Source organism: Giraffa tippelskirchi, chromosome 10, assembly GCF_054371585.1.
Source record: "Giraffa tippelskirchi isolate mGirTip1 chromosome 10, T2T-mGirTip1v1.2.pri, whole genome shotgun sequence".
In the NCBI taxonomy this organism is placed as follows: domain Eukaryota; kingdom Metazoa; phylum Chordata; class Mammalia; order Artiodactyla; family Giraffidae; genus Giraffa; species Giraffa tippelskirchi.
In genome coordinates, this window is record NC_137284.1 from 111875817 (window position 1) to 111903259 (window position 27443).

The 27443-nt window shown below is 42.9% G+C and overlaps 2 protein-coding genes and 1 pseudogene across 3 annotated transcripts in view; 2 read left to right on the forward strand and 1 right to left on the reverse strand.

Moving 5' to 3' along the window:
• Positions 1–27443, forward strand: part of LOC145522474 (uncharacterized) — a 257684-nt gene that overhangs the window by 101326 nt on the left and 128915 nt on the right. The window lies entirely within an intron of this gene.
• Positions 2448–7052, reverse strand: PRR15 (proline rich 15). Of its 2 annotated transcripts, XM_081534881.1 has the most exons (3): positions 6516–7052; positions 5270–5976; positions 2448–3565 (listed from the first exon to the last, which is right to left on the reverse strand). In XM_081534881.1, exon 3 carries the CDS (start codon positions 3425–3427, stop codon positions 3047–3049), a length of 381 nt encoding a protein of 126 aa, XP_081391007.1. In that variant the 5' UTR covers positions 3428–3565; positions 5270–5976; positions 6516–7052; the 3' UTR covers positions 2448–3046. The 2 variants fall into 2 exon arrangements, with proteins under 2 accessions (XP_081391007.1, XP_081391006.1); XM_081534880.1 differs by lacking the exon at positions 5270–5976.
• LOC145522475 (lysosomal dipeptide transporter MFSD1 pseudogene) lies at positions 19559–27427 on the forward strand (annotated as a pseudogene).

Consider the following 27443-nt stretch of genomic DNA (forward strand, 5'->3'; position numbering starts at 1 on the left):
CATGAGAATTTCTTTAATTTTTTCCAAACTTGTGAGTGAAATTTCATTTGTAAAGGGCTTTAAGAGAACAAAAGTCTCTAACCTAATTAACTCTAAACTTAAACATTTTCCCTTTATTTAATATAAAATATCTTGAAGTTTATACATTTTCAAAATCTGTATATGTTATGAGAATGTAATTAGTCATCTGCAGAGCACATGAATCCCAGCAAAGACACTTTGTCAAATTATCTCATCTTACTCATGATCTTTGTATCTCACCAATTTTGCTTGGTTTTGGATTTTTCTGAGTTGGGATTAAATCAGTGAATTCCTCCCGCTGCATAATTAGGACTGCTTTAAAACTATGTAATTACAAACCTCAACTGCCGATTGTACATTGCACTCATTGTCATAACTGCCATTAGCATGGTTTTAAATTCTTTCAGAACTGTGGGGAAAGATGTTCTGTTAATAAGTTCCACTGCTATATGTCTGATATTGATTATCTGCGGCAACTATAGACTCGAGTGGGATCCAAAACTAGACACAGAACCTGGAAAAACACCAGTGTTTTGTGAATTAAAGGAACTTTTAAGGAAAAAAAAAGTTCTTTACAACATTAAAACTGTGGATGAAAGAGTTAGTATAAGATTTTAAAAGTATACAACGGCCAGCTTAATGTTATAAATGGGTACAGATCTAATCTATTGGTCTTCTTAGGGGAAAAGCATTTTGGGTAGTTATCTGAAGGTGTTTCAAAGCCTGATTTGACAGCTTCTGCTCTTTTCACTCCCACTGCTGGTCAGCTCCCAGTCTCCTCCCTCACAATGAACTTCTATGAGTCCAAGATCCTGACTCCCTCTTCTTCATTAATGTCTAGAGGCGGTAGGTGTGTGTATGTGTGTATTAGTCACTCAGTCATGTCCGACTCTTTGCAATGCCATGGGTATAGCCTGCCAGGCTCTTCCATCCATGGGATTTTCCAGGCAAGAATACTGGAGTGGGTAGCCATTTTCTTCCCCAGGGGACTCTTCCTGACCCAGGGATCGAACCCAGGTCTCCTGCATTGTGGGCACTTTTTACCATCTGAGCTACTAGGTAGGCCTACTTAAAATTGTTGTAACGTCCTCCTCATTCAGAAAGCTCACCCTGATGAGACTTTGGTCACGTACCAAATATAAAACCAAAAAAACTTCATGATTAAAAAAAGAAAACCACCTCACAAACTCTCTTTTAAGAAGGTAAGGCGTTCATAATCCCCATGAAAACAGTTTCTTTTGGAGTAAGTCTTTAGTTATGTGCTCATGTATCTAATGGTACACTCTATGACTTTGCTGGTATCTAAGCTTGATTCATTAATTTAAATCCATTTAAGCCATTTTCATCAAGATTCTTTGTTAAATCTCTTTAGACAATCAACATACTTTGCTATTTTGTAAGTTACAAATTTGAGAGAACAAAAAACTATATATAATAAATTCAGAAGCTCCAATCAAGCTCTTGTCTCTCATTATCCACATTATGTATATATTTATATATACACTTTGATCATTATAATTTCCCTGCTATGCATTTCTTGGGGGTGTGTCCATGCTCAGTGGTGTCCGACTCTACAACTCCATGGACTATAGCCCCCCATGCTTCTATGTCCTTGGGATTTTCCAGCAAAAATACTGGAGTGGGTTGCCATTCTCTCCTCCAGGGGATCTTCCCAACCCAGGGATCAAATCCTGTCTCCAGTGTCTCCTGCATTGGTAGACAGATTCTTTACCACTGAGTCACCTGGGAAGCCCCCATGCATTTCTAGATGTTTATAAATGAGCTGATTTGTGGTGGGAAAAGGTCCCAGGGAATCTTAACTACAATAACGCTCTTATAATTTGCTGGAAGCTAGTGGCATTCATTTACTCTTTTACTTAAAGTCTGTAACAAAAGCAAACAGGTAGATTTTTGTTTAAAATCTTCAGGTTGGTAGATCTTTAAGGCTTTGCAACTAGATAAATGCATACTTTAGAATAAAGAAATTAGCTTTTAAAGCAGAGTGAGTGGGGAAAAAAGCTGGCTCTGCACAGCCTTAGAGTTCAGTCCACATGTTTGAATAAGTATTTTTAGATAATTGTGAGTCAGGTTAATATCAGATACTTAAAAGAGCTGTTATTAGCACGGTGACTTATTCTACCTTATGAAGATGCACTGAAGTAAAAAAGAAAATTTAGAAATAATGAGTTGGCACCTCTCCCTCTTTTCCTCCAATCTGGTTGGTAAATAGGAATATTCAGCTAACTGATTCCAATTTGGGTGTTTGTAGTTTCTAGACATGTTCTCCTCTCTGCAGTTTTTTGAGAGGAGCTGTCAGGTTATGTGGCAAATGATTAACTCTGTCACTTTGGGTTTTGCATGCCTGCTTTTAAGTATGATGGGTTTCAGTCTTGCAATGGAAAAAAATACAAAAGTCACCTTAAGTCTTACAGTGCAACAGTTTTAATAGTCCTCGCTAAAATAGGCAGTACAGTTTAGCAGGTCAACATTAAAAGCAATCTTGCCTTATTTAAAACGCTTCTACTTAAGAATGATTCCTGCTATCTGCCATCGCTTCACTTAAGGTATAAGCCTGAAGAAATACTCCCAAAGTGCATTTCTTTTATTTCTCATTAAAGGTAGCACTGGGATTTGCTTTCCAATAGCAAGTCCAGAATCAGAGCATGCCATCTTTGTTGGAAGGCTGCACAGTTTCAGTTGAGTTAAGGTCTCTTAAGAAGTACCCTTCTCATTTCCATGGGGGACGCAAAAGCCACGGAAGTTTTTCGAAAAAAAAAAATTACACCAGCTTCCTCTGTGGTATCTTCTCTTACCACGAAGAAATATTTAATGCACCCTTGAGTCGTGAACTACCGGAACACTCAATTGTCACTTCAGTTTCCAGGACAATAAAATCTGGAGGCCTTGTGCAAATGTTCTGAATTTGGTGGGATGAGACTCCACGTACAGGGTCGGATCAGAATTCTCGGGTTTAGAACTGGGGGCTGAGGAGGTGTGATGGAAAGAGAGTCCTGGAGCTCTCGGGCTATTGCTTGTCGTCTTGGGGGTCACCAGGGAAGCTCGCTTCCTCCGAGGACCTGACTCCCTCGGGGAGCAGAGTGGCGCGCACTTTTCTCTTCTCCTTAAAGCGGCCTGAGCGCGAGATCTTCAAATTTCGGCGGCTGTTGCCCGATTTCTCCCCGCCCAACTTGTCTGGCTTTGGGGGCTCGCCGGCGCCCCCGAGGAGACTAGGGTGCTGATTCTCCCGGGAACTGCTCGTCCAGTCCTGGACCGGCGGCGCGGGTTCCCCGGGGGCAGGCTGGGCTGGCGGCTGCGCACCCCCGGCGGCCTCCTTGTTTTTCTTCCTGCTGTTCGTTAGCGAATTCCACCAGGAGCCCGAGCTGCCGGTGCCCCCGCCGTCGGCCATGGCAGGACGGCCGAGGGGCGCTGGGCGCGGGGAGCGGGGAGGGGCCTCGGCGGCAGCAGCTGCTCTCGGGTCCACCCGACCCTGCCCAAGTCTCTCGCGAGCGGGCTGCGGGCTGCGAGCAGAGGCCAGCGGCTTGTGCTGGGGAAGAAAACAAAACTTGGTTACTGGGTTTGTCGAAGTCACGTGCGCCCCAATCCCACTTCCTTTCCTGTGCTCCAGCGGGCTCCAGATCGGCTGGGGTCCGATGGTCCCCAGCCGCGGGCTTTCAGAGCGCCTCGCCGCGCCCCGCAGAGCGCAGGCGGACGAACCGCCTCCCCGGCGCCGCCTTCTGGTCTGGAGACGCAGTCCTGGCGCTCCCCGGCTTCCAGGATGGAGCAGTGGTCCGCGCTCGAGGGCCACCCAGGGGTGGGTGCCGGGGCTTCTGGATTAACCAGGCCCCAGAGGGGAAAAGGCCCATCCTGTCAGTCTGCCCCATTGTAAACGACCCCAAAGGTGACCCACCCAGTCTAGAACGGCACGTGGGAGGAGGGCGCCCGGAAGCAAGCGCGTCCCCGCTGTAGGTGAGCACGAACAGTTAACCGCAGACAGTTCCGAAATTTCCCTCAAAGGTTTTTGCTCCCTAGACTTTTGTGCCGGGATCCTTTTTCGATGTCATTTTTCGGAGGCGGGGGCAGGGGATTTACAGACCAGCAAGAGTGAGAGACAAGCTCGTGGTGTTTTGTTTTGTATCTTTTAAATTCTGCTTTTGACAAAGCGCCTGCCTTGTGACTTTCAGAGAAGCATGTCTAGACTTCCCTTGAAAACCACCGTCCCACTCTTCCTTTTATTCCCCAAAGACCAATCTTGCGTCTCTTTGAAGCCATCCCCGGTCGGCAGTTGAGATGAGCCCAAGTACCTCTTTCCTTAGTTCTGTATTAAAATGTGCACCGAGTCTGTGTGTACTAGGCAACTCAACTCGGGATTTTTAGTTCAAATTAAAGGCTTCTGTTCTTTTCCTTGCGCAATTCCCTCCTCCAAAGGAGAGGGCGCACAACAGAACTCCAATCTGCCCTCCTCCCAGCTTTTAAAACAGCACTCAGCGGAACGAAAAGGCAAAAAGTGTTACTAGCACTTAAGGTGCGAATATCAGAAGCGAGACTTCTCTGCCCACTTTCTGTGCTGGGTGTACACCGCACTAACTCCACGAATGAGTAGGATTCGCTGGCGCCGAGGCTCATTTCCAGGTTTCCGCTGGGCTCCTTCCCATCCCACGCGCGCGACGCTCCTGGGATTCGCCGGCACTGGAGAGTGAAACTTCGGCGGTGTTTGTGGTTAGAAGCTCTCCTCCCAAAGCGCCGGGAGAGAGAGAACCCGAACGCCTACGCCAGAGGCCGCCGAGGCCTCGGCTGAGCGGGGAGACCTTGGCATGGGCTCCTCCCCAAGACGCCCCGAGGGCACACTCGGGCTGCGACTTGAAAACAATAGAAGAAAAAAATGGCCAAAAGTTCTTTCCCGGCTGAAGGCACCCACACCCTCTGGCACAGTTTGCAATGGGTTTGCAAACATCCATTCTCCCTCCACTTTATAGATCGGAAAAGCACCCCCAAGTTGTTCACTGATGGTGGTGGTGGTGATAGTGGTGGCTGTTCTGATGCTGCTTTTTGTCTTCTACCTACGCTGTCTTCTCCACAATCAACTTTGTATGCACAGAAGGGCTGTGCACATATTGCTCAGGGAAAAGACTGCAAATTACGCAGAGCGCCTGCTTCTAACAACTTCTCCTTGGGAGCTGGGGGAGCTCCCCAGGGTGACACCCCGGGACAAGTTCTGTCCTGGAGGACAGAGAATCACCCCATCGCTCACCTGCTCAGGCTTCCCTGGACCCCGTGGCTCCGCGCCTCTCTCCCCGGGCAGAGTCGGGAGCGCGTGCGCTTGGGTTAATCTGGAAGTCGGGGCGCGGCGTCCCTCTGTGAGGTCTTGGAGAGGTCGGGCTTCTTTCTGAAAGGTATGCCAGCCGAAATCGCTGCAGTCCAGCTAAGCCGATTGCTGTGGCTGGTCTCCCCTGGCGCCTCCGATTTCCTGGCGCAGCGGCGACAGTAGCCCGGAGCTCCAAGTGTGGTTGGATCCGGCTGGAGGGCCCCGCGGTGAGTGGGTGCCAGGCTCACTGCCCCAGGTGAATGGCCAGGCAGGCTCTCCCGCCTAGTAGTCTTTCATTCTCGGACGCGTCCCTTTTCCCTGGTAGCACCGCCCGGGAGCGGCCGGAAGATGGAACCTCAACTGCTCACTACGATGCATTGAATCTCCCTACCGCGTCGGTCCAGCGCGGGAGAAGACATCTGCCCACCTGCTGGTTATTCGCCAAGTGATTCTGGAAACCAGAACTCCGGGGCAGCAAGAGGAAAGAAAAGAAAAAAAAGAATCCAGGAGGCGGCCACTGCAGCCACAGGTGCAGGTAGAAAGTTCGCGTTCCCGCCCTCCAGGGACGAGATTGGACCAGGTCGCATACGTGGCGCCAGCCTTGGGATGTCTGATTGGAGAAAGGCTGTGTGCGCCGCTCCGAAGCCGGACTCCTGGAAGAAGAAACGGAGGCCAGGAGATCAAGGCTGCAGGTGGGCGCCGGTGGACAAAAGTCGTCGCAGTTCTCCCCTCTGCCCCTAACCCAATTTCTTTTTCCCTTTACTCTCCGGTTCCCCGGCTGTGGCTACTCAGCTCCTGAAATCTCAAGTTTTGTAACTCTCAGGAGCCGTTCCATAACCAGGCAAAATATTGCAGAGCTGCAGGCGCCCTGAGTCGAAAGGCTGTAACATTAACAAGTTCGTTATGTGCTAACCAGGCGCTGTTTCCAGCGCTTTCTGTGGATGAACTCATTTACTCCTCCTCCCAGCAACTCTAGGAGGTAAGAACTATGATTATCCTCAGTTGACAGGCGAGGAGAACTTAGCTGTGGAAGGTAAACGGTTGCCCAAGGTTGCACGGCTGGTACCTGGTAGAGCTGGATTTGTACCCAGGAGATCTGACTCCGGCTCCCGGGGGTCTTATCGGCACCTTATACCACAGCTTGCCCCTCAATGTCGGGCTCTTAGCACGACTCAGTGAGCATGGGAATTACCTTTTCTCGGGTCTGGAAGTCCGTGGACCGCCACTGCACTCGGGGAGTACAAATCCAGCCCAGAGCTGGAAGTCAAGTGAACCCATTGCTGGTCAAGTTTCAGGAGGCTTTTGTTCCCAGGAACAAATGGGTGGTTTTTGTTACCTGGACAGAAAGGCTTTGACATAGGGAATTTTCACTAATAAAGGCAGAGGTGCAACCGGCTTCATCTTCCAGGATGCATTTCTTTTTCAAAGAACTGTTTTGCTTCTCCCTGAGCTCAGTGTGTAACTTCTCTGAAGGACTGGAGCAACTGACGTCCCAGCATGTGGGTTCTGAGGACTTTCCGAAGGGGTGAAAGTAGTGGAAGACATGATACCTAGGTATTCCATAACTTAAAATTTGGAATTAATAGAAATTCTTATGCTGCTGCTGCTGCTAAGTCGCTTCAGTCGTGTCCAACTCTGTGCGACCCCATAGACGGCAGCCCACCGGGCTCCGCCGTCCCTGGGATTTTCCAGGCAAGAATACTGGAGTGGGTTGCCATTTCCTTCTCCAGTGCATGAAAGGGAAAAGTGAAAGTGAAGTCGCTCAGTCGTGTCCAACTGTTAGCAACCCCATGGACTGTAGCCTACCAGGCTCCTCCATCCATGGGATTCTCCAGGCAAGAGTACTGGAGTGGGGTGCCATTGCCTCTCCGGAAATTCTTATAGATGATTTCAATTTATGAAATATGGTAAAAATACAAATACTTTATGTTTTTAACTTCTCAGTTTAGCATTCTGGATTTTTAAAATGATAACCATAGCAGCATGTATTTGGAAGTGGTGCATCTTCATATATTTATTGGAGTTAATTTTAGAGAGAAAACTTGCAATCACAGCACCAGAATGGAACAAAGATAAGCCACCAACTGTGAGAGGAGGACAGGACAAGTTGTCATAGTCCCATTCTGTTACAGAGAAGACACTGGACCAAGGAGGAAGGGCCTGTCCGAGGAACCCTCACCGCTTGAAAGTGGTAGAGCTGGGTTACTATGTTGTTTGTTGATCAAATGGGTGAAGGAAAAAACATTTAGGAAAAGAAAATGAGTCCTGCAAGTGGCTTCTCATCTAGCATGACTGAACAGAGGGCCAGCATTTTCTTAATAGATCAACATCCAACTGCTGAAATTAAACAAGTTCTCTTGCAGTTCTCTTACATCCCTCTCATTTGTGTTTAACAACTTTTTGAATATTTCTATGTTTCATTGGTTTGATAACACCTCACACATAACCCTGGAGTGCAGTAAAAACATTAAAATGGAGACCTGAGATCTAAGAAGAAATGAGGTAGAAAAGACTAGGGAGATGGAGAATGGGTGATCACCCCAGTCAGAGGGAAGAGCACAGGCAAAAACTGTGAGCTGTGAAGGAGCTCAGGATTTTTAAGGAGTGAAGAAGCCAGTGTGATCTGAGTGCTAGAAACGTGAGTGTGAGCAGACCATCCAGGACCTTGTCACTTATAGGATTTTTGAACGTAATTCATCAAAGGGAAAGTAACATGGTAAGATTTGCATTTAAAATATCACTGAAGCTGTACAGAGTAGATGGAAGAGGGGACAAGATGGGGCTATGGGAAAACCAGGTAGGAACTGTTGGAGTACTTCAGGTGGGATATTTTGATGGCTGGTGGGAGAGTGCTGGAAGTGGGGATGGTGAGGAGAATGAATGTATGCTCAATCACTCTATTTAGTCGTGTCCCACTCTTTACAACCCCATGGACTATAGCCTGCCAGGCTCCTCTGTCCATTGAATTCTCCGGGTAAGAATACTGGAATAGGCTGCGATTTCCTCCTCCAGGGGATCATCCCAACCCCTGGAACGAACTCCTATCTCCTGTGTCTCCTGCATTGCCAGGCAGATTCTTTTACCACTGAGGAGAATGAGATTTATGCCAAAGAGATTTAGGAGGTAAAATCAACAGGATACTTGTTCATTCAGTTCATACAAAAGAGGAGCCTGAGTTTAATTAGAGGCTTAAAGGAGAGATACTTTTACAGACTTGTAACTAGGAGCATGCACATGATCCAGTTTTGACTTCAGGGGCTATAAGGAAGACTTCTGGAAATGTTCCTTCCTGAATAGAGGACAGAGCCTTCTCACTGAAGAACATCTTTTGCAATATCCTTGATTCTTATGTTGCAGCACAGTGTGAGGGTATGCAGTTGCCGTCATGCAACAGTGAGGCAACAGACATGGGAATAAAGCCCAGCACACTAAGGATGATGACATGGGAATGGCACAAATAGAACAAGTATTTTCTGTGATACGGGTGAGCCCCTGAATGAGCGCTGGAATGATCTATCTCCCGACTACTAATTCAGTGAGATAGTACTGATTCCTATGATTTAACCGCAGCTTTATACCCACAGTTTTCTGTTACTTGCAGCCCAAAACATTCCTCCTTGATATAATCTAGTAGATTATAGAAAAAAAAAGATATTGTTCAAAAGGCAAACAGGTAGTGTTGTCACATTTTTTCCTGACCAATCTGAACAGTTCTTCCTGGAAGAATGATTTAGTGAAATGTTTAAGTAATGGGGAAGTTTTTAGAGGCGGGGGATGCATCTGCAAAAGAAGGCACTCTCATTGAAAAGGCTTGGACTTAAGGAAATAAGTGGATAAAGGTATGTGTACAAACCTGGGTAAATCCAAAATGCTGGGTAAATCCAAAAGATGAAGTGAATCAGACTATCTGAGATATCATGGTAGTTTGACTTTTAAAGACAGAGTTTTAAATGAAAACAATTAAAACTTATTTTCCTCTATTATTGAATCTAGAATTGGTTACATTTATAAAAATTTTCATAACCAATCCCATGCAAAAAAAACAAGAAAAGAGAGTTAATGTTAAACAAATATGGTTTTATTATGTAACTATTGATCTAGGAATCCTGCTGTTTGTTTCTGTAAGGAGAACATGGGGGGGTGGTCCTAAACATCTACATTGGTAAGTCATGAATACAGTGTAGATACATTTAAAAGTTGATTTATCTACCCAGTGAGTAGTAGTGACTTTCAGTGTTACAGAATTTAAATATACTTAGATCGGGCAGTACTTACATTTCTTGTAAATATTTTTTTACAAAAAAAATATTTTTTTCTTGTCATTTTTAAATTTTCAGAAATGTGTTGATGGTTTGAGAAAAGACAGCTTCTTTTTTAAAAAAATTATATTGTTTATTTCTCAGGTGACCTTTAAGTGCCGTAGATGATTACACTAAAAGACAACAGGAAATGAATTTCTAGAGAGCAAGGTTTGCATACTAGAAATTACAAGAGAAACTTTAGAATTTAAACCTGGCATTTGCAATTTTAGTAAATTTGGCATTGCATCAGAGGCTGAGAAATTGCTCTCTCTTTAAAGAATTTATGGTGGCAACTAGGCCAAGGAAAACATGTGATGAGAAAATATAAGACATACAGCTAATCGAAATGAAGAACGTACAGATCATTTATATTCTCTTCACCCAGGAATGACCATGGTTGATGTTTGGGTGTTAGTCCTTTTATTCTTTTTGCCCCCTATTTTCACGTTTTCTCCATTCACCTTCTCTCTTCCCTTCCCCTCCTTACCCTCCCTTCCTCCTTCCATCATCCCTTTCTTTTATGTTCTCTTCCATTCTTTGAAAATTAGATTCGCTGCTCCCATGGCCTTTTCCTTTATAGTTATCCATGTACTGGTAATTTAATATTTCTTTTCTTGTTTCTGTGTATTCACATCAGTCTTGTTGGATTTAGTTTGAAAACTTTTTAAAGAGAGGACATTGCACCCATGCCTGATGGTGGAATCTACTGTTCATAGCATCTCATCCTGTGCCCTGTCAGGTTAACATGTGTGCATATCTAGAAGTATAAAAATTATAGTCACAAAATATTACTAATCATGTCAGTTTCACACTTGAACTAAGTAAGGCTTGTTTGTACAGTTCAGCCTCTCTCTGAAATTCAGCCAACATCAGCTGACTCTTCCCAACTCTCCTGTTTTCTGAATCTGGTTCCTTAGTATTCTTGAATATTATTGTATGCTCATTTTCGTTAAAAAATTATTTGTAGGAAAATTTAAGACCTAATCAAAAGTCACTTTTTCTAGAAATTCTTTTCAAGATCTTAGGGGCCACTGTATACTAAGTTCATGGCTTAGTATAAGTCATGTTTTGGGATAACCAAAAAAAGAGACTGTTAGCCTATAGTCACACCTGGGACAAGCCTTCCTACCCTCCCCAGATCTTTTCTGCTCCAAATTAGCTTAACTTTCCATGAAGACCTGTTGGGGGGATGAGCATAGTTTACTTCTGGACTGCCCAAACCCTGATAGTATAGCCCTTTGGGGGCCAATGCTTATCAAGGGAAGGATGTTCTATTAATTGCTCCTTTGGGGATGAGCCCTACACTCACTTATAATTCTGTCCCTTTTCCTCCAGGAGGAAACCAAAACAATTGGTTTGGTGCCCAACTGTTTCCAACAGGAGAATTCAGCCAAATAACCTGGCATGCCACTGACAGGAGTGGGTGTGTTTTCATTTTATTGTAAATTGTTTGCTTGGTGTTTGTCCCCATGACTAGACTGTAATTTTCATATTTATTTATTGTCTGACTCCCTCACTAGAAAATGAGTTCCAGTGTATTTAGTGATCATTTACAGAACACTTTCTAGGTACTAGGTACAGTTCTAATTGCTTTATAAATACTAAGTTATTTAATCTTCCTAAAAGCCTTTATGAAACAAGCACTATTATTATTATAGATGAGGTAACTGAGACACTAAGAACTCAAGTTACTTGCCCAAGGTCACACAGCCTGTAAGTACTAGAGCCAGCATTTGACCCCAGGAAAACTGACTTCAGAGTCCAGAGACTGACTCACCACTGTTCCATGTCTCTCCATGAGCACTAGGCGTGCGTGTGTGCTAAGTTGCTTCAGTTGTGTCCTTGTGACCCCATGGACTGTAGCCTGCAGGCTCCCTTGTCCAAGGGATTCTCCAGGCAAGAATTACTGGAGTGGATTGCTGTGCCCTTCTCCAGGGGATCTTTCCGACCCAGGGATTGAACTCATGTCTCTTACATCTCCCATATTAGCAGGTGGGTTCTTTGCCACTAGTGCCACCTGGGGAGTACTAGAACAGGTTACTATGAGTCTTTAGGACCTGGCATCTGCCTGACAATAATAGTTCTTAATATCGTTGAATGTGTGACCATCCAATGCATAAATAGGAATGCCTTTTTGGTTATAATATGACTGACTTGTAAAAAGAAATGTTATAAAAGTGGCAGTGAAATAAAGTTTTAATTGGTTATTATTCATAAGAATAGCCTGATTTGAGGACTTCTCTGGTGGTCCAGTAGTAAAGAATCCAGTAGTAAAGGTGCATTGCACCTTGCAATGCAGGGTCATGGGTTCGATCCCTGGTTGGGGAACTAAGATCCTACATGCAGTGAAGCAAGTGAGCCAGTATGCCACAACTAGAGAGTCTGTGTGCTGCAGTGAAAGATCCTGCCTGACACAACAAAGATCGTGTCTGCCACAACTAAGACCCAATGAAGCCAAATTAATTAATTTTAAAAAGTTATGAAAAAAGGAAAAGCCTGATTTTCTTTAATTCTCAGGAGTGAAAACAATAGGTACGCCAAATTACCTGATACATTTTTGTGTTTTCCTTAAAACTGGACGAGTACTATCAGTTCAGTTCAGTTCAGTCGCTCAGTCGTGTCCGACTCTTTGCGACTCCATGAATCGCAGCATGCCAGGCCTCCCTGTCCATCACCAACTCCTGGAGTTTACCCAAACCCATGTCCATCGAGTCGGTGATGCCATCCAACCATCTCATCCTCTGTCGTCCCCTTCTCCTCCCGCCCTCAATCCTACCCAGCATCAGGGTCTTTTCCAATGAGTCAACTCTTCGCATGAGGTGGCCAAAGTATTGGAGTTTCAGCTTCAACATCAGTCCTTCCAATGAACATCCAGGATTGATCTCCTTTAGGATGGATTGACTGGATCTCCTTGCAGTCCAAGGGACTCTCAAGAGTCTTCTCCAACACCACAGTTCAAAAGCATCAATTCTGTGGTGTTCAGCTTTCTTCACCGTCCAACTCTCACATCCATACATGACCACTGGAAAAACCATAGCCTTGACTAGACGGACCTTTGTTGGCAAATTAATGTCTCCGCTTTTAAATATGCTATCTAGGTTGGCCATAACCTTCCTTCCAAGGAGTAAGCGTCTTTTAATTTCATGGCTGCAATCACCATCAGCAGTGATTTTAGAGCCCCCCAAAATAAAGTCTGACACTGTTTCCACTGTTTCCCCATCTATTTCCCATGAAATGATGGGACCAGATGCCATGATCTTAGTTTTCTGAACGTTGAGCTTTAAGCCAACTTTTTCACTCTCCTCTTTCACCTTCATCAAGAGGCTCTTTAGTTCTTCTTCACTTTCTGCCATAAGGATGGTGTCATCTGCATATCTGAGATTATTGATATTTCTCCCAGCAATCTTGATTCCAGCTTGTGTTTCTTCCAGCCCAGCGTTTCTCATGATGTACTCTGCATATAAGTTAAATAAGCAGGGTGACAATATACAGCCTTGATGTACTCCTTTCCCAATTTGGAACCAGTCTGTTGTTCCATGTCCAGTTCTAACTGTTGCTTCCTGACCTGCATACAGGTTTCTCAAGAGACAGGTCAGATGGTCTGGTATTCCCATCTCTTTCAGAATTTTCCACAGTTTATTGTGATCCACACAGTCAAAGGCTTTGGCATAGTCAATAGAGCAGAGATAGACGTTTTTCTGGAACTCTATCATGTTGCAATATACATTGAAGGAGATGAGGTTAGGGGGTAAGGTGTGGATTGGGCAGAACAATGTAATACCAGAGGATGGCAGTTGATATTTTATTAAATATTGTACTGGGGGAATAAATGAACGATCTAGAGGACATGACATTTCAGAACATGGTTCCACAGCACATCCTGATTCTCTCAGGAAACAAAGATAATGCCACTTTAGTATTTATCAGAAAATCACTGATGTAAATAAAAGTCACGTGTAATGTTCTCTGGCTGGTCACCTGGATCCAGGTCAGGGCCAGGGTAAACTAGATCCTGTAAAAGGTGATTTGCTGTCTGCGGTTGTTCGTTTCCCTTTTCTAAGAGTCGATTCGGTTATGCTCCGTTTGTCAGATTTTATTTCATTTTTTTGTGCTTTGTTGATGTGTCAGCTTGTTAGGTCACATGTGTACAGGCATGAGGTGGATATCTGATGGGAGGGTAACATGATGCAGGGAGGGAATCTTTTGGTTTCCTCACCTGCTTCAAAGCCAATGTCAAACTTGAAAGGGAAAGTGGTAGTTGCTCAGTCGTGTCTGACTCTTTGTGATCCCATAGACTGTAACCCACCAGGTTCTTCAGTCCATAGGATTCTCCAGGCAAGAATACTGGAGTCAGTAGCCATTCCTGTCTCCAAGGAATCTTCCCGACCCAGGGATCAAACCCAGGTCTCCTGCATTGTAGGCAAATTCTTTACTGTCTGAGTCAGAAATCCATAAGAAATAGCTGCTTTTCTATCACAGGCTGTTAGAAAAGGTGCATCTAAGTTTTGGGACTCAGCTTTCTGCTCAGTGCCAACACAGGTAAATCTCACACTGTTCACTCTCAGGGAACATTCGGGTTCACCTATTTGATGTAATTTAACTTAAGATACCCTGGAGAAGGAAGTGGCAACCCACTCCAGTATTCTTGCCTGGAGAATTCCATGGACAGAGGAGCCTGGTGGGCTACCGTCCATGGGGTCGCAAAAGAGTTGAATACAACTGAGCGACTAAATAACAACTTACATAGTGGGGGAAACTGCTTCAGGTTTTAAATGCTTACTCTGGGCTTTCACTTTGCTATGTGTTTATGCAAAAGTGGTTACTGTTCTTCCCACTTTTTTTTAATGGCAGAGCAACCCTGAGAGAGAGATTACAAGTTCTACAGTTTTATCTTAGAAAGTTGAAGCAGTTTGCTCAAGGTCACATGAGCATAAGAGGTGCAATTATTTTGACTCAGTTTCAATTACTCTTTCCTTAATACAGTGTTCTTCTTATATTTCTATTTGAATCTCATATTGCCATTTAGTTAATCATTAGATCAATAAATGTTTGTTGGTATCAAGGCAATTATATCAAAAGAGGTAGTCACACTGAAAAAATTTGAATTAGGTCATCATCTTCTAAGTTTTCCACTTAGAACAATGCTAAATCATATGTGGTTGCTTGCATGTTAAAGCCCTATGGAATCACAGAGCACTCAAACCTCAAACTAACACTGGGAATTGTAATTATATACATTTCTTGTGTAAAGACTTGATGGTTGGTTTGAATTAGAGCTGTGTGGCTTTGGGGAAATTACTTAATATCTTTAGGCTCTGGTTTCCTTAAATGTAAAGTGGGGATAATAGTACCTACTTCTCTGGATGGTTGCCAAGATTCAAGCTGACAATGTATTTTTAAAAATTTATTCTTAATTGGAGGATGATTGCTTTACAAAGTTATGTTGGTTTCTGCTGTACAGCAACACAAGTTAGCCATAAGTATGTACGTATCTCCTCCCTCATGAGCTTCCCGGCCCCATCCCACCCCTCTAGTCATCACAGAGCGTCACAGGGCTCCATGTGTTATATTGCAGCTTCCCACTAGTTATCATTTTTACACGTGGTAGTTATATATGTCAATGGTACTCTCTCAATTCATCCCATCTTCTCCTTTGCCTGAGACAATACATTTATTAAGTCCCCAGCACAGTGCCGGACACGTAATAGGCACTCAATAAATGTTAATTTCTCCTTGACTAACTTCTTTCATTGGCTGTGTAGGAAAGCGCTGTGAACAGACTCTAGAAACCAGTCACTTCCAAGTGCTTTTGGAAAATAATGAGTAGAGAGTCTTAAAATTCACTGTCACTATTGTTGGTTGGGGCCCGCTGTTTCCACCCCACTCCCCTGAAGAGTATCATGTTAAAAGTTACTGGAGACTATTTAATATGCAACAATTTGCTCTGAAACTTTTTTTTCAGAAACATACCTAATGATTAAATCAAATCAAGCAGAAGTTTTCTGTATGTGATTCAAGAATGCTGTTCATCCTTTCAGCACTGCAAGTACATTACCTGTTGTGAAAGGAGGAAGTGTGCTTAGTTAAGCTTGAAAGCAATGTTACCAGAAAAGGATTAGCAAATCACAAGGCAGAATCCTTAGCAGTAAGGTCCCTGCTGAACTGTGACTGAGGCATAAGCCAAGGAATATGTTTAATATGTGCTGCCCCATTAGCTCCTGGAATCTTAGTATATAACCCCCATCACTGAATCAGACCCAGAGGAGGGAAAGAACAGGAGAATCATGGCTCTGCTATGCAGACATAGCACTGTTGTTTCCAGAAATTAGTTTTCATTTTAATAAAGGAATATATTGCACACCAAGTTCAAAAGTCAAATGTTATAAAAGTGATTATAGTAACTAACAGCGGTTTCTTTTTCTTTTCTTTTTGATGTGGACCATTTTTCAAAGTCTTTATTGCATTTGTTACAATATTGGTTCTGTTTTATGTGTTTTTTGGCTGTGAGGCATGTGGGATCTTAGCTCCTCCACCAGGGATCAGACCTGCACCCCCTGCCTTAGAAAACAAAGTCTTAACCGCTGGACCACCAGGGAAGTCCCCACAGGGATTTCTTACCTCATTTCTTCTCTTAGTTCTCTTCCCCAACCACCTTCAACAATTTTGGCTTTTTATTTGTGGCACATGCACATCTCTGTATTTCCAAATAATATGTGTATTATTCTCTCTTTTGATTAATCCGTATTTGACCTCTATTAATTTCCTATTATGATATTTTAGGATTTTGTTCTCTTATACCATTATGCCTTCTGCTTCCCTTCTCACAGATTCCAGTAGGGTCATATTACAGCTTTTGCTTAATTGACTATTCCATTTAGATATTATTGTGCCTTGCCTTTGTAGATATTGTTCAGGCTAAGGATTATAATATACGGATCGTTTTATTTGCTTTCCAACTTTTTGTCTTTTTCTAAAGTTAATAATGACCTCTCCTTGTCCACTCTCCCTCCACCTCAGTCCTTTCAATCTGCTTGTTTTGGGTCCTATTTCTAATTTTTTCTACACCTTCCAATGGTTTCTTGGTACACTTTTCTACAAGTGCTGTCATATCAATACATATATATGTTCCATTTTGTTTTTCCTAAAAATATCCCTCCTGGACACCTCCTTCTGCTTCTGTAGGGACTGACCTGTCTCTGGCCTGTTGGGGGTGAGGTGGTGTCACAGCAGCCAAGACAGAGGGGGTTTGAGAAGAAGGGAGTGGTCAACTGTGCCTGCAAATGAGAAACCAAGTAAGCAGAGACCCAAAGTCTCAGTGCGGTTGGTGGGGCTCCAGGGAGAGTACTCTGTGGGGAGCACAAGTGGTGAAGCTGCATCTATAGGTATGAAGGTGTGTCACAGCACCTCCACACCTCTTCCCATGCCATCTGGCCTCAGTGATAACTCATGACATTGCTGGGTCAGAAAGACAAACAGGCATTAATTTTTGAGTTTCAAAGGGGAGAAAACTGAGGCTCAGAAATGTTGGAAGCCTTGATCTGTGACTGAGCCGGGTCTTGTGGCTCTAAATCCAGTGCTACATGAAAAGATGCTCAACATCACTCATTATCAGAGAAATGCAAATCAAAACCACAATGAGGTACCATCTCACGCCAGTCAGAATGGCTGCTATCCAAAAGTCTACAAACAATAAATGCTGGAGAGGGTGCGGAGAAAAGGGAACCCTCTTACACTGTTGGTGGGAATGCAAACTAGTACAGCCACTATGGAGAACAGTGTGGAGATTCCTTAAAAAACTGGAAATAGAACTGCCATAAGACTCAGCAATCCCACTTCTGGGCATACACACCGAGGAAACCAGAACTGAAAGAGACACATGTACCCCAGTGTTCATCACAGCACTGTTTACAATAGCCAGGACATGGAAGCAACCTGTCCATCGGCAGGCGAATGGATAAGGAACCTGTGGTACAATGGAATATTAAAAAGAATGCAGCTATTAAAAAGAATACATTCAAATCAGTTCTAATGAGGTGGATGAAACTGGAGCCTATTATACAGAGTGAAGTAAGTCAGAAAGAAAAACACCAATATAGTATACTAACACATATATATGGAATTTAGAAAGATGGTAACGATGACCCTATATGTGAGACAGCAAAAGAGAAACAGATGTAAAGAACAGACTTTTGGACTCTGTGGGAGAAGGTGAAGGTGGGATGCTTTGAGAGAATAGCATTGAAACATGTATATTATCATATGTGAAATAGATCACCAGTCCAGGTTCGACACATGAGACAGGGTGCTCAGGGCCGGTGCACTGGGATGACCCTGAAGGGAAGGGAGGTGGGAGGGGCATTCAGGGTGCAGAACACATGTACACCCATGGCTGATTCATGTCAATGTATGGCAAAAACCACTACAAAATTGTAAAGTAATTAGCCTCCAATTAAAATAAATAAATTAATTAAAAAAATAAATCCAGTGCTATTGTAGGGCTCCCATGATACCTTTCCACCATATCACAGCACAAGCAGGTGTGGCTTGGTTTTAAAAACTCATTGGGCAGTAAACTGCTAAAATTCCTATAACTCACTAATTTTCTAGGCAACAATGAGGGATGATGTCTCACAACTGTGAAGGATACTAATGGTGTAAGCCTTCTTATGAAAGTCTCCTCCAGCTGTTGAGTTTTTAGACAAACATTTGTCCTACTCTGTGCCCCCAGTACTATACTGAGTGCTATATGCAGATTATCTTAAGCCTCACAGTTACTCCATGGAATCAGTAACAATACAAGTTCATGATAATAACAAGGAAACTGAGGTTTAAGAAGTAGAGTAACTTTCCCTAAATTACACTATCAGAAAGTATTAAGAGCCAGGATTGAAACGAGGGGGTTGTAACCTGTAACTGACTTGTTTAACAGGCAACTGGGGGCTTCCCAGGTGGCTCAGTGGTAAAGAATCCGCCTGCCAATTCAGGAGGCGTGAAAGACACAGGTTCGATTCCTGGGTCAGGAAGGTCCCCTCGAGGAGGGCATGGCAATCTACTCCAGTATTCTTGCCTGGAGAATCCTCATGGATAGAAGAGCCTGGTGGGCTATAGTCTATGGGGTCACAAAGGGTCATACAGGACTGAGGATTGAACACACACACATACAAAAGGCAATTGAACTAGAGACTTAGATCTTCAGACTCTCCAAACTGAATTATTTTGAGGCTTAATCATTCCTTCTGGGTAGAAGGAGAAAGAATATGGTGAAGATTAGGTGAGAAATGGATAACTAGTTCCCAGAAAGCTTCAATAACTTAAGGGTTCAGACATTGGATAGAACTCTAAATGGTGGACAAGAGTCAATGTGCATTTTCAGATTCTTCTGCTTCTGCAATCATCCCCTCCTCCATGAAACTGAAATGTTACTGGGCATTTGAGTATTTGTAGAAGGATTATGCTATTAATTTAGAAAATGTTTGAGTGCCTACTGTATGCTCAGCCTAGACCAGATTCCCACTTTCATGAAGCTTACAGGCTGGACAGTGTCATTTTAGAGATTTAGTTGGTTCTGTGGTTATGGAGGTGAGAAGCCTATGGGGACCTTAGACTATGGCTGTGGAGGGTCTTATTCAGCCTCTGAAAGTCTGAACAACCTTCCCAATGCTACAAAGCTATTTTCCCTTCTTTGTTACTAAATCCCAAGTTTCTTCAGGTATCCAAACACTTTGGAGACAATGGATTGATTCCCAGTTCAGGTGAAACCCTGATTGCTCTAAAACAGTTCTGCTCTAATGCAGAAACTGGAATCACCTGGAGGGCTTGTTGAACACATGAGGCATCCTCACATGAGCGACCGTGGTCATGTGAGCAAGGTGGCTTCCTTCCGGAGTTGCATGTCACTTCTACATCTCCCACCAGCCCAGGGAGCAGGAGGAAAATGAGGAAACAAGGGCGCCGCTGCCAGGTGGCCCCACCACCCCTGCTACCCCCCTGGGTGCTGCCGGCCCTTGGTGTCCCCAGGGGCCTGGCGCACTGGTTTTCGGTGCTGTTTCTGATGTACGTCCTCCGCTTTGGCAGCATTTTTGGCTGTGATAATCCTGCTGCCCTTCAGACTCAGGTTAAACGGAACATGCGGGTGAGCGCCACAAAGTTCATGCTGCTGTATGCCTGGTATTATTGACCCAATGTAGTTTTGTGTTTCTTTGGTGGCTTTTTGAGCCACTAAGTATTTGGAATATGATGGGAGCCATTATTTTTAGTTGTGTTATTTGCATTGGGCAGGTTATTTTTGCTCTGGGTGGACTATTTAATGCTTTTTCGTTGATGGAGTTTGGAAAGTTTGCGTTTGGGAGTGGTGAAGAGTCCTTAGCAGTCGCTCAGAATACATACGCTGTGAATTGGTTTAAAGGCAGAGAATTAAACTCAGTGTTTGGGCTCCAACTTAGCATGGCTAGCAATGGAAGTACAGTAACCATAAGCCTCATGGGATGACTGTATTCTAAGGCTGAAGCTTTGTTGGGTTCTGTTGGTCACACAACACTTGAGGTCACACTTATGACTGGGGGTATAACATATTTTTTTCACTAGTTTGTGCCTTGGACTTTGCTTACCTGTATCAGAGAGCGGAATGAAGAACAAGGGAAAACAGGTGAGGTTTATTAAGTTGCCTGATTTTTCCTTACCTCTGTGGTGGTGCTTGTTTATCCACCGCGTCTGCTGCTGTGTTGCCGTGTTCCCTTTCACTGAACTTGAGAAAGTTTTCTTTACAGAGAAATTTGGATTTTCCTCCCCAAGTAGTGAGTGCTATTGATAATATTGTATATGTATTAATAATATCAGCTCCCATATCACCAGTATTTAAGCTCCTGGTGGGTAAAAATGGAAAAAAAAAATCCTGGGTTCTGTGTGCAATGGTGGCCACTCTTTTCTTTTCCATTCTTGTTTTTTTTAATTGAAGTATAGTTGATATATAATGTGTTAATTTCCACTGCACAGCAAAGCAATTCAGTCACATACACATAAATGTATATACATATATATACTTATGTGTACATATATTCTTTTTAATGTTCTTTTCATTATGGTTTATCATAGGATATTGAAGATAGTTCTCTGTGATCTATAGTAGGACCTTGTTATTTATCCGTTTGATATATAAAAGCTTACATCTGTTATCCCCAACCTCCCAGTGCACCCCTACCCCTACCCCCTCCACCTTGGCAACCACCAGTCTGTTCTCTATGTCCGTGATTCTATTTTGGTTTCATATATAGGTTCATTTATGTCATATTTTAGATTATACATACAAGTGATATCATATGGTTTTTGCCTTTCTCTTTCTGACTTCATGTAGTATGATAATCTCTAGGTCCATTCATGTTGCTACAAATGGTGTTATTTCATTCTGTTTATGGCTGGGTAGTATTCCATTATGTATATGTAGCACACCTTCTTTATCCCCTTCTGTCAATGGACATTTAAATTGCTTCCACGTTTTGGCTATTGCAAACAGTGCTGCAATGAACATTGGGATACATATATTTCCTTGAATTATGGTTTTCTCTCAGTACATGCCCAGGAGTGGGATTACTGGATCATATGGTAGTTCTACATTTAGTTTTTTGAGGAACCTCCATATTGTTTTCCATAATGGTTGTACAAATTTACATTGCTACCAACAATGTAGGAAGGTTCCCTTTTCTCCATACCCTCTCCAGCATTTGTTATTTGTAAACTTTTGATGTCCATTCTGACTGGTGAGATGGTACCTTATTGTAATTTTGATTTGCATTTCTCTAATAATTAGCATCGTTGAGCATCACTACATATGTCTATTGGCCATCTATATTTCTTCTTTGGAGAAATGTCTTATTTAGAGCTTCTGCCCTTTTGATTGGGTTGTTGTTGCTGTTGTTGTTGTTGAGTTGTTTGAGTTGTTTGTCTATTTTGGAAATTAAGCCCTTGCTGGTTGCATCATTTGCAAATATTTTCCCTCATTTGTAGGTTGTGTTTTCACTTTGTTTATGGTTTCCCATGCTGTGTAGAAGCTTGTAAGTTTGATTAGGTCCCATTTGTTTGTTTTTGTTTTTATTTCTATTGCCTTAGGAGACTGACTTAGTCTCCTGAGGTCAGTCAATTTATGTCATCAGTACAATTTATGTCAGAGAATGTTTTGCCTATATTCTCTTCTAGGAATTTTATGGTGTCATGTTTTATAAGTCTTTAAGCCATTTTGAGTTTATTTTTGTATATGATGAGAGGATGCGTTCTAACTTAATTGGTTTACATGTGACTGTCCAACTTTCCCAACACGACTTGCTGAAGAGATTTTTTCCCCATTGTATCTTCTTGCCCCCTCTGTTGAAGATTAATTGACTGTAGGTGTGTGGGTTTATTTTTGGTCTCTCTATTCTGTTCCATTGATCCATATGTCTGTTTTTAATGCCAATACCACACTGTTTTGATTACAGTAGCTTTGTACTGTTGTCGGAAGTCTGGGAGGTTATGCCTCCTGCTTTGTTCTTTTTCTTCAGGATTGCTTTGGCAATTCTGGGTCTTTTATGGTTCCATGTGAATGTTCTAGTTCTGTGAAAAATGTCATGGGTAATTTGATAGGGCTCACATTGTCTGTAGATTGCTTTGGTTAATATGGCCATTTTAACAGTATTAATTCTTGCAATCCAAGAGCATGGGATAGCTTTCCATTTCTTTGAATTATCTTCAATTTCCTTTGTTAATGTTTTATAGTTCTCAATTTATAAGTCTTTCACCTCTTTGGTCAGGTTTATTTCCTAAATGTTTTATTTTTGGGGGTGCAATTTTAAAACGTATTGTTTTTCTTTACACTCCCTGATATTTTATTGTTGGTGTAAGAAATACAATTGCTTTCTGTATGTTAATCTCGTGAATATACCTATTTTAAAGTATAATTCTGAGGACTGTTTTAGCCTGTGTTTTTTGTATTTCTGAATTCTGCTTTGGAATAGGCTCATCAGTGGTGAGGTTTGGAAAATTGTACCTGGCACATGCAGGTAATTGTGAGTAAGGACAGTTATGGAAGTCTTTGGATTTTGTATTGAGATAATTTTCACAAAGTGTCATATCTTAGGGATATGTCCTTTTCTCTATCTTAAAGCAAAAATCTTTTGAGGGGGTAGAAGGGATGTTTTATATAAATAAACAATGGCATTTTAATAGGCATTCTCTTTTGTAATAGGAAACATTTGAAAGATATTTTTATGCAGTCTCATGTTCACAAATAGCAGATTGTGTTCTGCTGTCTTTAGTTATAAGAGGTTGCTGAACATGAACCCTTTTGAGCTTCTTTGTCTCTCTGTTACTGAGGACCCTAATTCCTTAGGGACATGATTTTATGGTATAAACTTCATAGTTTTTCTTATAGTCCAATTAATTACAAAAGAAGTCCTATAAATTATGATAATTGCATATCTCCAAGGATACATAAAAACACTGCAAAAGGAATACTTGATGTCTTTAACTTCTGATTTTCAAAAATATTAAAATACTGATTTTAACTATTATTTATGTGGAAAATTATCTCTGTAAGAAAATCTAAGCTGGAATAAAGAAAATTTGCCTAATCAGTCATTGCAAAATTATGGGGGTAGTTTTTTCTCCAGAGTAGGACCTTAAATAACATTTGTTTTTTGCATTTAAGAAGATATGGATATGAAATTTCTCTGACAAACTTAAACACTTTTTAGTTGCACCACCTTTTTGCCCTGCACCACCACCATCCCTACCGAAAAGCTCCCATTAAGTTATGGGGGTCCTTAGTTGCCATGTCCAAAGGGGACTCGTCACCTTATCATCTTGTAGCAGCATCTGACCCCCGTGGCCTTTCCATCCCTGATGTTCTGTCTTTCTCTGCTTTCTTCTTACATTCCTGACTCTGCCTCTTCCTCTGCCCATGCCTGGCCTTCCTTGCAAAGTTGTCTAACTTTGCCTGCTCCTTAGATTTCATTCTTACCCAGGGACCTATTATATGTGCTACGTCACTTCAGTTGTGTCCGACTGTGACTCCATGGACTGTAGCCTACCAGGCTCCTCTGTCCATGGGATTCTCCAGGCAAGAATATTGGTGTGGTTTTGTTGCCATTTCCTTCTTCAGAGGATCTTCCCAACCCAGGGATCAAACTCATATCTCTCATGTCTCCTGCATTGGCAGATGGGTTCTTTACCGCTAGTGCCACCTGGGGACCTATTGTTGGTCTTTTTTAATTTCAGCTGGTGATACAGTCTGATCAGATCTTAATCTACCAGCTCATCCCTCTCTCTTGAGCTCCAAAACCATAGGTTCAACCATTTTATAGACATTTTTACATGGGTGAACCATTGGTACCACAATGCATTCTGCAAAATGAACCCATGATTCCCCCCTGCTAATAATCCTGCTTTCCTTCCCATATTTTCTTTTCTTCCTAAATATTAACTTGATTATAAAGACCAGAAATGGGGATGACACTTGTGACTATTTCCTTTTTAATCCTGGCATCAAATCAGTAAGTCCTGACAACATCCTAAATCTCTTTCTTATCCTGACTCTTCTCCACATCGCTTCTGCTGGGAGCCAAGTTTAGTCTGTCATTGCCTATAACATCTTCAAGATTAGCTTCTGAGTCTCTAATCTTACATCCTCTGTACTATCCTCGACATGTCACTGGACATGTACTTGACTCACGGGGTTCCTTATTCCCTGGCACAGACCTGCTTGTTTAATCTCCTTTCCCCTCCTCTTCCCTCACATTTCATGTTCTGGCTAAACCCAATTCTAGAGAGTTCTCTGAACTTCCTGTGCTTTCATGTATTACTATTTATGGCTGGCACCCATGTACTCTGCCTGGGGAAGCCAGGGAAAATCTCAGCAGAGAGTAAACACTGAGTTGAGACTTGCAGGATGGGCAGGAGTGTGCCTGATTGGCATGTGGTTGGTATTCACCGTTCTTGATCCCACAGAATTTGTACTTCAGTGGGAGACAGGTGGACACACAATTGAAGTACTTTGTGATAACCACTGGTTTAGAAGTGTGTACAAACAGCAGTAGAAGGCAGGGAAGGAGGTCCTGGAATATGATAATATCATTTCAACTCAGGAAAAAAATGACCCTAGCTTATCTGCATTTATAAAGCATCTATTGGAGTAAGGGCTTCCCAGGTGGCACTAGTGGTAAAGAATACACCTGCCAATGCAGGGGGTGTGCATTTCATCCCTAGGTCAGGAAGATCCCCTGGTGGAGGGCATGGCAACCCACTCCAGTATTCTCGCCTGGAGAATCCCGTGGACAGAGGAGCCTGGCAGGCTACAGTCTATAGGGTCGAAAAGAGTCAGGCATAACTGAAGCGACTTAGCACACACATAATGAAGTAAACCCCTCCAAGCACAGGGTCTAACATGGTGCTTGTGTGTAGCAAAATACATTGAAGTGGAACAACGAAATGGACTAGGACCTTGTGAAATGAACCTGAAGACAAAGAGTCTTTCTGAACCATACTCATGAGACCTTCTTATTTTATTACATCAAGATGGACTTTATTTGCCCTCTCTTCCTTCTCATCCCCTCTTGTGAATGCTGGCACTCTAGAGCAAGGATCCCCAACCTCTGAGATCTAATACTTGATGTTCTGAGATGGAGCTGATATAAAAATAGAAATAGAGTACACAATAAATGTAATCTGCTTGACTCATTCTGAAACCATCCCCACCCTCCCCCACCCATGTTGGTGGAAAAATTGTCTTCCACGAAAAATTGTCTTCCTGGTGCCAAAAAGGTTGGGGACTGCTGCTCTAGAGAGCTTTGACTCGGGCCTCTCCTGCATTTCTCTGTTTTGTGTCCCTGGGCACTCTTATTCAATCCCACAGTTCCAATTATTATCTCTGGTGTCTCGCCCAAGCCCCCATCGCCAGCTTGGGTCTGTTAATGCAATTGCTCATGAAATATCTGCCTGGAAATTTCATAGGTATCTCAAGGGAGCTCACCATCTTCCTTAATTTTTGCACCCATCCTCAAGAAACCTCCGATTCTCCTTGTGTTCATTTCAAGAAATATTATCCAGTTGTCAAATTAAGCAACGTGGGAGTCATCCTTGATTCTTTTTTTTTTATATATATAATTTTTATTTATTTATTTTTGGCTGGGCAAGGTCTTTGCTGCTACAGGGCCTTTTCTGTGGTAGGATAGGAGCTACTCTCTAGTTGTGGTGGGTGGGCTTCTCATTGCATGGCTTCTCTTGTTGCAGAGCACGGGCTCTAGGGCACTCAGGCTTCAGTAGCTGTGGCACGTGGACTCAGTAGTTGCAGCTCCTGGGCTCTAGAGCACAGGCTTAGTTACTCTGCAGCACATGGGATTTTCCTGGATCAGGGATCAAACCCGTGTCTCCTGCATTGGCAGACTGATTCTTTACCACTAAGCCACCAAGGAAGCCCCATTCTTGGTTCCTTAATCCAATCTATAACCAAACTTTTACAACTTTGTCTCCTAAATATAACTCAGTTCTATTTATCTCTGCTTTGCTACCACTTGATCCAGGCTATATCACCTGAGTCCTCTAAATGACAACATCTGAGTGACTCCCTGCATCTAGCCTCACTACACTCATCTGCCCACATATTCTCTGATGGATCCACAGTCAAGTAAGTGATCTTTTAAAAATGTAAGCTCAATTGTGTCATTTGTTTCTTAAAACCCATTAATGCTAAATGCAATGCGGTGACCTAGATTACATCCTGGAACAGAAAAAGGATATTAGTGGAAAACTCATAAAACTTGAATAAAGCCTGGAGTTCAGTTAATAGTAATGTACTAATGTTGGTTTCTTAGTTTACTGTGGTTATGTAAGATGTTAACATTAGGGGAGTGGGTGAAGAGGGCACAGGGACCCTCTGCAGTAGCCTTGCAACTCTTCTGTAAATATAAGACTACTCCAAAACTAAGTTAATTAAAAAAAAACAAAACTAGCACCAGACTTGTTTATGTTAGAGTCTAAAATCCTTTACATGACCAGCTTTCTCTCTCCAGCCAAACTAAACCTATTAATTAATTCTTCCAAGTGACATAAGGGCTTCCCGGGTAGCTCAGCTGATAAAGAATCCTCTTGCAATGCAGGAGACCCTGGTTTGATTCCTGGGTCAGAAGTTCCCCTGGAGAAGGGATAGGCTATCCACTCCAGTGTTCTTGGGCTTCCCAGGTGGCTCAATGGTAAAGAATCTGCCTGCAATGTGGGAGACCTGTATTTGATCCCTGGGGAGGGGAAATCCCCTGGAGGAGGGAGTAGCAACCCACTCCAGTATTCTTGCCTGGAGAATCCCCATGGACAGAGGAGCCTGGTGGGCTACAGTCCATGTGGTCACAAAGAGTCAGACAGGACAGCGACTAAGCACAGCTGGTGACATAAGCCATTTCATTGCCAGTATTCAGTGTCTGGCCCATCAATAAGTGCTTGATAAGTATTTGTTGAAAATTAATGAATATCACATTTTTAAAATCAAAAGATTGACTATGAATTTGGGGATTGGTAGATCTTGGGAACTTGTAAGCTACCCGAGTTGGGTTTTCAGTTGCAGGCAGGACAGCCCAGGTAGCACACCTGTGTGCTATGTTACTTTCCTTAACTCCTCAAATCTCTTCTCCCTTGTTCCTTCCAGGCTGTTGTCCTTGAAATCCTGCACCAGCTCCCTCCAAGCTTGGAGACCAAGTGCCCATTTATGTCAATGGGAGAAAGGAAAGGGTCTTCCTCTACCCACCCTGTCCCTGTCCCACCTCTTACAACCCACCGGTGGACAGTTTAACAGTGGGTTCTGGAAA